This window comes from Manis pentadactyla, chromosome 17, assembly GCF_030020395.1.
Source record: "Manis pentadactyla isolate mManPen7 chromosome 17, mManPen7.hap1, whole genome shotgun sequence".
Classification (NCBI taxonomy): domain Eukaryota; kingdom Metazoa; phylum Chordata; class Mammalia; order Pholidota; family Manidae; genus Manis; species Manis pentadactyla.
The window spans coordinates 66,588,436-66,601,084 of record NC_080035.1 but is presented as its reverse complement, the minus strand read 5'-3'; the positions used below and the strand labels follow the sequence as shown (position 1 = coordinate 66,601,084).

At 46.5% G+C, this 12,649-nt stretch overlaps 1 protein-coding gene across 1 annotated transcript; it reads left to right on the top strand.

Moving 5' to 3' along the window:
- Positions 1-10,340: 10,340 nt before the first annotated feature.
- On the top strand, positions 10,341-11,210 carry LOC130681394 (putative uncharacterized protein WWC2-AS2). The gene is made up of 2 exons (XM_057494462.1): positions 10,341-10,472; positions 10,626-11,210. The coding sequence occupies exons 1-2, from the start codon at positions 10,341-10,343 to the stop codon at positions 11,208-11,210; spliced, it is 717 nt and encodes a 238-aa protein (XP_057350445.1).
- Positions 11,211-12,649: the final 1,439 nt, after the last annotated feature.

The following is a 12,649-nucleotide window of genomic DNA, read 5'->3' as shown; positions in this document are numbered from 1 at the left end:
ATTTCCCACATTTGTGGAGTATAACAGCAAAGCAAAACTGAAGGACCAAAACAGCAGCAGACTCACAGACTCCAAGAAGGGACTAGCAGTTAACCAAAGGGGAGGGTGGGGGAGGGCAGGTGAGGAGGGAGGGAGAAGGGAATTGAGGGGTATTATGATTGGCACACATGATGTGGGGGATCACAGGGAAGACAGTGTAGAACAGAGAAGACAAGTAGTGCCTCTGTAGCATCTTACTACACTGATGGACAGTGACTGCAATGGGGTACAGAGGGGACTCGATAATACAGGTGAATATCACGTTCGCTCCTTGTGGCGGTGACGACAGCGATACGTACACAGACCTGGTTCACTTCAGTTCTTTATTGTTGCTCGGAAGGTCGGGAGAAGGTGAGTGAGAAGAAGCAACAGCCAGAGGGAGCGAGTGAGAGGAAGAATGAGAGGAGAGAGAGAGAGAGAGAGAGAGAGTGCTTCTCTTTCCTGCTTATGCCTTATATAAAGGAAGCTGGCCTATGGTGATCAAGATCATGCGTGACCTTTAAGCTGATTGGTAGCATGCCTTCTGCATGAGTTGAGCACGAGCACGGAAGCATGGGGCAAGCCTATAGGAGCAACTTCCTTATGCTAATGCCAGGAAGGGTGGCGCTCAGGAAGCGGGCGCCATCTTAGGGTGTTGGTCAGCTACAGTGGAAGGGTGGTGTTCAGCCATAGTGGGACTCAGCCTTGGCCGTAGGCCGGCCCCTACATCTCCCCCTTTTTTGTTTTTTAACACAATGAGGCTCGGGGACCATGCCTGTCTTAGGTTGTCAGGGAGGCACAGCATCCTTACCCGTCATAGGGCAACAGACAGCTAAGGTCTGCGCCCTGTCTTAGGTTGGTATGCGTACCTCCTGATCTTACCCGTCTTTGACTACTGGTCCAACATATTGAGCTACACCCTAGGGGAGATGCCTTCCTCTATAGCTGCCATGGCCTGCACCAGAGCCATCCGCACTTCCCGATGTTGCCGTTGCAAGGAACAGACTTTTCTCCCAAGTAGGAGAAGACCTACAAGGAGTAATATACCCATAACACCCATGCCTGACCAGGCTTTGGTGGCATTTTGCATGGCTTCAGCAAACTGAGCTACAGACAGCGCCTCTACCTTTTGGGAACTAACATTCAATATTTCTAGCCGTAGCTGAGTGGTGAGCACATCAAACTCACTGGACCAATTGGTGGATAACATCTTGCCTAATTCCCTGGACATATTGGCAGCTTTAGAGAGGTTATGAAAAGGAATGCCAGTAACACATAGAGCTGTCAAAGGGCAGATATGGGAGAGAAAAAGGCGGGAAAAAGTACGTGCAGTTTCAGTCACCGGGAGTGGTAGAGGCCAAGCCTTCACCAGACCCCATAGTTCTCTGGGTTCCGCTATCACCTGCTGAAGGATCAGTAGTAGGATCAGCATCAGTGGGGTCGGCATCTCGCACTTCCGGTTCTGGTCTTGCCACTCTCCGTGTCAGGCGTTCAGGCACCCAGATGGGATTGTTTCGGTCCTGTGGGAAAACACAAACAGAGCCTCGGTTCCAGATTAACACTGGATCCGGGCCTTTCCATGATCCTTCCAATACATCCTTCCACATAACTGCGGGCATGTCTTTAGGCCTGGAACGGCGATTATGCCGCTCTGCTGCACTGTGGCCATCTTTGTCCAATGTCAAAAAATTTAAAATGAATAATATGATGTTAAGTTTGTCTCTGGGGGATCTGAAGTCTGCCCCTATTCCCCCTTTTTGTTTATAGAGAGCATTTTTAAGGGTCAGGTTGGTGCGCTCTACCACGCCTTGCCCTTGAGGGTTGTAGGGAATACCTGTGGTATGGGTGATATCCATTACCCTTAAAAATCTAAGAAAGGATTGGGATGTATATGCTGGTCCATTATCAGTTTTTACATGCTTGGGCTTTCCCCAGGCCGAAAACGCCTGAAGGCAGTGAGTTATGACATCTCTAGTTTTTTCCCCTGTATGGCAAGAGGCGAAAATGATGCCTGAGCAGGTGTCAACAGACACATGAATATATTTCATCTTGCCAAACTCTGGAATATGAGTGACATCCATTTGCCAAATGTGATTGGGTAGTAGTCCCTTTGGATTGACTCCCTCTGAAACGGTGGGTAAGAGTGTAACACCATTTACAACTTACTACTATGGCTCTAGCTTGGTCTCTAGTAATATTATATTTTAAGCAAAGGGTGTTTGAATTCACATGAAATTGTTTGTGAAATTGTGTGGCTTGTTCTACATGGTCAAATATCACTGAGATGTTAGACTCACGGGTCAGGGCATCGGCACATCTGTTTCCCTCAGCAATGGGTCCTGGGAGGGAAGTGTGGGCTGCTTCTTTTTTATCTCTGGTAAGGGGCCACTGAGGAACCCACACGGGCTCCTCTGATCGCCATTGTATTTTTAGTTCTTGTCTGTCCTCAATGGCCCCAAGGAAAAACCCAGTCCTGGGCCTCCAATCCTACTGGGTACCACTCCTGAGAGCGGGATGGGTGTCTCTCTGCCAGTCAAGTTTTTTCCTATGCCTCCGGTCCCTGTATGGCCCTGCTTCCTCATAATGGACTTTGCCTGATTACTATAGAAGGTTTCTGTTGTTAGTTTAAGATTCATCTGGGTCAGTATGTCTCTTCCCCAGAGAGACACCGGTATGCTCAGCACATAAGGTTGAACTACTCCCTCATGTCCTTCCAGATCTTTCCAGGGGAGTGTGGCAGGACTACATTACGGGGCTTGAGCTATGCCCAGCCCTCTTAGAGTCTGAGCAGCTTGGTTTAGAGGCCAATCTTTAGGCCACTCAGCTTCCCTTATAATGCTGCGATCTGCCCCTGTGTCTAATAGTCCTAAGAAGTTCCTATCTCTAATCTTCAGGACAAGCATAGGCCTGTCTCCCAGCTCCATTGTGAAACAGGTCAGAGGGGCCCCAGATGATCCAAATCCTGATTGACCTCTTTTCATGTTTTTATGTCCATATTGTCTATGCTTACTAGGAAGCATAAGAATTTGAGCAATGCGGTCTCCAGAATTGATGGCTGTAACGCCTCTTGGGGAGGAGACCATAATCTTTACTACTCCCTCATAATCTGGGTCAATAACTCCTGGGTGTACTATCAATCCTGCTTTGGTTGTGGAACTCCAGCCCAATAGGAGTCCCACTGTATCCTTAGGTAATAGACCTTTAAAATCTGACTCTACTAACTGGACCCCCATCTCGGGTGTCAATACGAGTCTGGTGGTGGCACAGATGTCCACTTCTGAGCTCCCTGTGGTGGCTCTCCTTGGTTCTTCAACTCCAAGCTGGATCCTTGATCTGTCAGATGAAAATGTGTCCTGGGAATTTGTTGGATCACCCCATACATTTGAGGGCCCTGAGGTGGGGGGCCCGGCCTCCCGTTTTTTGCCTGCTGCGGGGGTAGTGGGCATCCCTCTACATCTACTACTGATCTGCATTCTCTTGCCCAATGGTTTCCTTTTCTACATCTGGGACATAATCTTGGCTGTGGTTTGATATTGGTTATGCTGGGTCCTCCTCCACCTAATTTCGGGCATTCTCGCTTTAAATGACCCATCTGCTTGCAATAGAAGCATGCCCCGGGAGGGGTAGCCCTGCTGCACGTGTTTTGCAGTCCCTGAGTTATGGCTGCAGCCATTACCTGTCCTTGCACTACAGTGTCATTGATGTCCCTGCAAACTTTGAGGCAAATATTTAAGTCTTTATTTTTCCAAGGTCTGATAGCCTCTTTATACCATTTATTTGCTTGCTCATAGGCCAACTGTTTTACTAGGGGCATGGCTGTGTCAGCATCTCCAAATATATGGCCTGCGGTTTGCATCAGTCTCACCAAGAAGTCTGCATAAGGCTCATTTGGTCCTTGGAGTACTTTAGATTATTGACCCTGTAAATCACCAGTGCCCTGGAGTGTCTTCCAGGCCTTGACAGCTGCTGTAGCTATTTGCATATACACTGCAGGTGGGTAATTTATCTGATTATGCTGTCCTAAGTAAGGTCCTGTGCCCATTAGCATCTCTAGGTTCCACTGATTGTTCCCTGTGGCAGCATTGCACCGGGCAGTGTCTTGTGAAAGCTCTGCCCACGCAGTTTTGAATAGCAGGTACTGACCTCCAGTAAGGCATGCTCTGGCTACATTAGCCCGATCATCTGGTGTTAGATTCTGAGTGGCTAATGATTCCACTATGGCTACAGTGAACGCTGCTTGCACTCCATAGGTGGTGGCAGCTTCCTTTAGGCTTTTTACAAGCTTAAAATCTAGGGCTTGATGGTATCTTTGCTGGGTGTTTGGATCTTCTATTACTGGGAAGGCTGCATTCCCCTCCATGGTTAGCCATTCCTCCATCTATTCTTGCCCAATTGTTCTTGGCACCCCTGGCCACCACAACATGAGTAACTGGTAAAGGGGTGGCTCTGCTCTATAGGTTGGAGAGCAAAATGGATGATTTGGGGCGGTTGGCACAATCTCTTCTACCTTACTGCTCTTATTGGGGAGAGGGGCCTAACTAGTCTCTCCTTCCTCTCTGCTTATTCTCAGTTGGCTCAGTGAGGGGTACAATGTGGGCTGATGTCCTCTCTGAGCAGCCCTAGCCTCTAACTCTTCTCTTGATAATTCTTGGTCCTCTTCCTCATCAGAGGACCCCTCCTGTGTAGATCCTCTTTCAGATGCTCTCGCAGAGGCTCTTTCTTCTTTCACTTCCTCAAGAACCTCCTCTCCTTCCCTTATGGCTTATCACTAATTTACATTCGTCGCTATACCGCGAACTTTCCTTGCTTCGTCACTATCCTGTGAACTTTCACTGGCGCCCTAACTTTTCATAACATTTTTGACAAAACAAAACAGTACAACAAAGAACACTATGACGGACAGACAAAACAGAAATCCCCACCACAGCCGCTTGCTATCTCCTTTCCTACTTCTACTTTTGCTTTGCTCGTTGGTCCACTCACCCTTCTCCTCTGAGGCGCCTTCCCGAGCGATCCTTCCGAATGGGGTCCACAGGTACTGCTTCAGGGTAAGAAGCTCTATGGCGTCCGCGTCCGCCAGTTTCTCCTCTGGGTGGTTGGAGAAAAATTCCCGGGTTTCGGCTCCAGATATCGCGTTCGCTCCTTGTGGCGGTGACGACAGCGATACGTACACAGACCTGGTTCACTTCAGTTCTTTATTGTTGCTCGGAAGGTCGGGAGAAGGTGAGTGAGAAGAAGCAACAGCCAGAGGGAGCGAGTGAGAGGAAGAATGAGAGGAGAGAGAGAGAGAGAGAGAGAGTGCTTCTCTTTCCTGCTTATGCCTTATATAAAGGAAGCTGGCCTATAGTGATCAAGATCATGCGTGACCTTTAAGCTGATTGGTAGCATGCCTTCTGCATGAGTTGAGCACGAGCACGGAAGCATGGGGCAAGCCTATAGGAGCAACTTCCTTATGCTAATGCCAGGAAGGGTGGCGCTCAGGAAGCAGGCGCCATCTTAGGGTGTTGGTCAGCTACAGTGGAAGGGCGGTGTTCAGCCATAGTGGGACTCAGCCTCGGCCGTAGGCCGGCCCCTACAGGTGAATGTAGTAACTGCAGTGATTTTTCATGAGAAACCTTCATAAGAGTGTATAGCAATAATACCTTAATTTTTAAAAAAAATTTTTAATGGGACACATTAAAAAAATTCTCCATAGGCAAATTTTTTTATGCAAAATTATAAAATTTGTAGGTAAAAGCAAAATCCACACAACCTTGAAGATTTTCAACACCCAAAACCTAAGGCCTATCCACAAAAGAAAAATAATCACATGGGCTTTATAGAATTATAATTTCTACTCTAAAAGACCTTGCTCAGAGAACCCAAACAAAAGACACAAACTGAAAGAAAATATTTTCAAAATACATATTTGATAAAGGATTTGTACTCAAGATATACAAAAATCCATAAAACAAAAATGAGCCATTAAAAATATTTTACAATTTAAAAAGAAGTCTCACCTTAACATCCAAGAATTGCATTGCCAGTGTTTAGACAACTGCTTTGAAAAACCATGCCCCAACAAAAGCCACCATGCAATTTTACACAATAGCTCTGTTCATAAAGGATAAAAACTTAAAGAAATCAGGATGTGTTTCAGCAGATGAATGCTTTGGCAAATTGGGGTACATCCATTACATTTCACTCCAACTTATACAGTGAACTGTACAGTGATTTGCCCAGTGAAGCTGGTGCCTTGATCACTGGAGGTTACAGGTCTACCCCACGTGAGAAATGGTTTCTAACAGCTTCTTTGGGATTATGAAGGCATCGGCCTTGAGCCAGCAGAAGGCTTCATTCTTCCCTGTGGGGTTGGAACGCATCGCCCTCCCAGTACATGACATGGATGCGTTCACCAACCTGGAAACTCTCCAAAATCCATATTTTGAGACACCGGTATGACGTATTATTAACTCCATTTTTATCCCCTCCCCTTTCTCTGGAGAATGGAGGGGTGAGACTGAAAATCTTAAGCTTCTAATCATGGCTTGGGCTTTCTGCCTGTCAGACACCCAGAAGAACCCACCCAGAACCACCTACTTAGAACAAAAGATGCCACATTTACTCAGGAAATCCCCAGAGCTTTAGGAGCCCAGTGTCAGGATTGAGGCACAGACCAACATACATTTTTTCTACTGTACTTCCATGTTCATGGTGGCTAATCCCAGGGAGAGGGTTGGGAAGTCATGTTTCCACTATCCCAGAAGAAGGAGGATTTAAAACAGAAACTAAGTTGAGTTATACAAAAAATATAACATATAACGTGCGACCACAAGATGTACAGACTGAGATTCCAAATAAAAGGCCGATTTAGCTATAGTGACAAGTATCAGCTTCCATGGCTATTTGAGGGTCTGACAGGCTGTGTCTCTAACTCTCTGTTTGCAGCTCTGGGTCAGGAGTGAAGGCCCCTCCCCCAAGGTGATGGAAAGAGCCTTGTGCTCAGAGGAGAAACCTGTCTTTTTTTTAATTCCACATTAAATAATGTGAACATTAATAAAATACTAAGAATAGACTTAAGGTGCAAATGTTGTATATTGAAAATTATGAAACATTGATAATTTAAAACCTAAGAAAGATTTAATATATGTAAAGTCTACTCATGTTGATGGAAAGACTTAAATACTGTTAAGGTGGCAATGACACAAATGCAACCTACAGAGTCAACGTGATTTCTTTGAAAATTCACAGGCTTTAATGTACCAGCTGATCCTGACACGTGGAATTTCAAGGGAACCCAAAGAGCCCTTGAAAACAATATCGACAAAGAAAATTGAAGCTGAAGGCTCATGGCCCCCAATATCTAATCTTAGTACAAAGTAACAGTAAATAAAACACTGTGACACTGGCATAAACATACACAGCTGGCCCATGGACAGCAGGGTGTGAACTGCCCAGGTCCACCTGAGGGGATTTTTTTCCACAAATATATGGAAAAATTGTTTAAAGGCTTAAGACGATTTGAAACATTTGCTTTTTTCTAGCTTACCTTACTGTTAGAATACAGCACAAAACATGTATAATGTACAAAATATGTGTTAATTGACTTTATATTATTGGTAAGCCAGTCAAATTAGGCAATCAGATTTAGGATAATACTTAAGTTTGGGGGAGTGAGATATTTTATGTGGATTCTGACTCTGTGGGATGTCAGCTACACAAAACCCCGTGTTTTTCAAAGGTCAACTGTATGTATAGATCAACAAAACTGAGTGGAAAGCCCAGAAGTGACCCCAACCATCTACAGTCAATTGCTTTCTAACAATGGTGGACAACATTAAATTAGGGAAAGAATGGTCTTTTCAGCAAATGGTGCTGGACAAATTACTGTCCATGTACAGAGGAATGAAACTGAATCCTTAACTCATATCACATACAAAAATTAACTCAAAACAGACAAAGGGCTTACATAATAGGAAAAATTATAGACTCTATAAGAAAACATGAGGAGAAACGTTCATGACCTTGGATTTAGCCATGGTTTCTCAGATTTGACACCAAAGGACAAGCAACGGAAGAAAGCATAAATCAGAATTCCCCCAAATTAAAAACTTTTCTGCATCAAAAGTCACTAACCAGGAAGTGAAAAACAGCCACAGAATGGAAGAAAATATCTCCACATTGTACATCTGACAAGAGCCTGTAACTCAGAAAACACCACAAACTTGTACAAGGCAACTAGACAACACCCAAATGTTTAAAGTGGATGAAAGATTCCAAGGAAGACATACAAACGTTCAACAAGCACATGAACACAGCATTACTTGCTATGGAAATGCAAATTAAACCTCAGTGACCACCCCCTGCAAGCACACAGCAGTGGCCATCCTCAGGAAAATTCAAAATCACGTGTTGCCAAGGATGTAGAGTAATTGGAGCCCCTAACTTTTGCTTGTGGAAATATAAAATATGCAGCTTATGTACAACAGCTTGGCATTTCCTCATAATATATAATACAATTACCTAATTGTGGGTAAACACCCACTCCTAGATACATATACCAAAGAAATGAAAAAGCTGTTCAAACAGGAAGTGGCCCATGAGTTCTTGGCAGCACTGCTCACCACAGCAAAAAGGTAGAAACAACTCAAATGCCCTTAACGGGGTGAACGGATGAACAAAACAGGGTTGACCCATAAACTGCATTATTCTGCCAAATACAGAAATAAAGAAAAATGGTCCAAAGCTGCTTTGAAAACTGTGTGTGTGGAGGGCATCCCCAGAAACTCGAGCACAGAATTAACATATGATTAGTAATTCCATTTCAGGGCATTTATCCAAATGACATGAAAGCAGGAACTTAGACATTGCACACCCATGTTCACAACTGCATGATTCACAACAGCCAAAAGGTGGAGATGACCCGGGTGTCCACAGATGAAAAAAATGTGGTCTCTACACAGTGGAGTAAACAAGGAGATCTAGAACCTGCTACACACATGGACACCAAAGCCATTATGCTCAGTGAAATGTGCCCCTCAAAGAAGGACAAATATTATGTGATCCCACTTATGTGAGGTCCTGGAGAGCTCAACTGAGGTAAAGTCTCGGGAACAGTTCCAGAAAAAGGAAACTGCATCAGGACAGAAAGGCGTGTGCACACAGCTGGGGCGGGTGGTGACAGCTGCGGTGGGTCTGTGCATTGGATTATCATGCGGAGAACCTAATACCTCCCTAAATTTGGAGTCAGGTGGTGGTTTCCCGGAAGCATGTCCCCGTTTGGGGTAAACTCTCCAGCATTTTGTGTTTAGTGGCAACTGTGGTGAAGTGAGACGCTGGGAAATTCAGTATAAAGAGAATACGTACTGACACTGCAAGATTTCTGTATGTTTGAAATTGCTGGAAAGTAAATTACTTTGCAAAACAACCATAAGAAAATCAGAGGAGACATAATACCCTGTCAAGAGAGGCCAAGCCCTCCCCATCCAGTTCACACGAAGGGGGCGCTACACACCTTGCAGGGGTCCAGGGATCTTTAAAAGGCATGTGGGACGATCCCATGTAGCCACTGGGCCTTGGGCATTGGGACGACCTGGGGTACAAACAGTGGGATTTTAGAATTCCAGTTTCCCACCCTACTCCACCAAAGACCAGTTAGAACTAAAAATGAATTCAATAAACTTGTAAGATACCAAACCAACATACAAAAGTTGGTTGCTTGTATTCACTAAAAACTAACATCAGGGAGATTAAGGAAACAATGCCCTTTACAAGTGCATCATAAAAAATAAAGTGCTGTGGGTAAAATTGCCATATTTCCAGAATCTCTCATCTGCCCTTAGTAAATCTCCACATCAGTAGGTGTTTCCAAGGGTTGGAGAGAAGTAGTCCATCTTTATATCAAAAGGTAATTATAAGGACTAGCGAGGGCATATCTGGCCTGGATAAGTTCAGCAGGACCCCTTCTTCTGCAGCCAGGTTTTGAGAGACACTGGCGAGCAGAAGTGGACTGATCTCGGTTCAAAAGTATTTTGCCCCGGAATTTTCCCCAGAAGTAACAGGTACCTAAGAACAAACTTAACCAAGGAGGTGGGAGGCCTGAGCTCCGAAAACTGTGGACACTGCAGACATGGACGGGAAGAGTTAGGTTATTACAAGTCCCCTCGGCCCACAGCAACGTGCAGACTCCGGGCAACCCCCACCGAAACTCCGTCGCACCCCTCACAGAAGCAGAGCAAACGCCCTACAGTCTGGATCTAATCCCCACACAGCCATCCTGGGAAAGCAGAGCTGGGGCGCCGCACCCTGATCTCCCACTACACTGCGGAGCTGCAGCAACTGAGATGCCGCGTGGCGCCAGAGCGGACGCGGGTGCCCACGCCCTCCACCCGCCAAACCCGCTCTGCCCAAGGAGCCGGCTCACGAGACCCCGGACCCAGGCCGCGGGTGGGGGCCGCCCTCAGTCGTCGGGCTGGGTCAGTGTCGCGCTGCGTCCCAGGGGCCTCCCAGGCGGTCGCCACCCCGGGGAGCCTTCCCAGGAAACCTCCCCGTGTGCTCGGCGCACAGCAAGGGCTGCGCCCCGGTAAGCGGGCCGCCTCAGCAGCCAAGCAACCACACTCCCTTCTCAGAGCCTCGTTTGGAAGGAGGCCTGGAGCCTGCCGGGCGTCCCGCAAGTGCGGCCAATCCACCCGCTGCACGGGGCACAGGGCCCGGGGCGCACGGCGTGGAGACACGGGCTCCTGGGGACACGCTGGACGCCGCGCAAACGCCCCGGCCCCGCCGCGCCGCCCGCCGCACCCGCAGCCCGAACTCACCCGCGCCCCAAACTCGCCCCGAGCACTGTCCGCCGCGCCCGCCTCGCCCCCAAACTCCGAGAAGACCCCGTTCCCCGCCGCAGGCCTTCCTTCCCCAGCCCCTGGAGGGGAGCGCTCGACAAGCGGCGCACGGGGAGCCTCTCCTCTCCTTTCCTTCCCGTGGGTCCCGAGGAAACCGAGCCGTCACTGCGAACGCGGCCCGCGGGGTCCCGGGGACGCCGCGGAGCCGGACAAATCCCAGCTCCCCTCAGCGCGAGAAGCAAAGTCCCGCGGCCTGAACGCACGTGCGCTGCGCGGGTCCACAATGAGAGCCCAGGCTCTGCCTGCGGGCCACGGGGGGCGGTACGGGAGGAGCGGCCACAGATCAGAGGAGGTGGCGCCGCCTCGTGGCTAAAATGATGAACCACAACACTTTGGGAATTCAAACCGCAGTGGGCACAAATTTCCTACGTCTTCTCCAATTTGTTGGAGACCACACACAATGAAATTGAAGGTAGACACAGCTTTACAACTTACACCAAAATTCACTCACAATTCTCCATAGGCAAATATTAAATGCAAAATTATAAAATTCTAGGTAAAAGCAAGAAAATCTACACAACCTTGCTGATGACTTTTAACACCCAACACCAAAAGCCTATCCACAAAAGAAAAATAATAAATTTCTTGGTCTTTATAGAATTAAATTTTCTACTTTAAAAGATCTTGTTCAGAGAACCCAAACACAAGACACACAATGGTAAAAAAATATTTGCAAAATACACATTTGATAAAGGATTTGTACTCAAGATACACAAAAATCCATAAAACAGAAAAAAAACATTAAAAAATATTTTACCATTGAAAAGGTAAGTCTCAAATTAGGATCCAAGAATTGTGTCACCAATATTTAGACAACTGCTCTGAAAAACTGTCCCAAAAAAATCCACCATGCAATTTTTCACAGTAACTCTATTCATAAAGACTAAAAACTTGTGCTCTCCAAACTCCATATTTGGAGACACTGGTATGACCTATTATTAACTCCGTTTTTATCACTTCCCCTTTTGCTGGAGAATGGAGGGGTGAGGCTGAAAATTCCAAGGTTCTAATCATGGCGTGGGCTTTCTGCCTGTCAGACACCCGAGCAGAACCCTCCCAGAACCACCTACTTAGTATAAAAGACACTCTTACCCAGGAAATTCCCAGGGCTTTAGGAGCCCAGGGTCAGGAATGAGGCCAATATATGTTTTCTATTTCATTTCTGTGTTCATGGTGGCACATCACAGGAATAGGGTCAGGAAGTTCTGCTTCCACTATCCTAGGATAAGGAGGATTTAGAACAAAAACTAAGTTGACTTATTAAGAATGTTATAATGTTTGACCCCAAGGTGTATGGATTAGATTCCAACTAAAAGGCTGATATGGCTGTAGTGACAAGTATTAGCTTCCACAGCTATCTGAGTGTCTGACCGAGTCTGTTTCTATAACTGTCCATTCACAGCTTTGGGTGGGGAGTGTGGGCACCCCCAGCCCCACAGGGTGGTGGAAAGAGCCCTGGGCTCAGAGAAGAAGCCTGTCTTACACCAGAACTGGGACTTTGGTCTAAAGTTGCCAGACAAACACAAGTTAAATTTGAATTTCAGAGAACAAATAATTTTTTGGACATACCTATATTAAAATATTTTTTGCTATCATCTGAACTATATCCTGTGTTTTTACCCCAAGTCTGGCAGCCCTACCTTAGGCCAGTCATGTAAATGCTTGGAGCTTCAATTTCCTCATATGAATGATAGAATGATGCCCACTGTAGAGTGCTGTACTTAGTATCAACTGGGACCACTGCAGGGGGTGGGGGA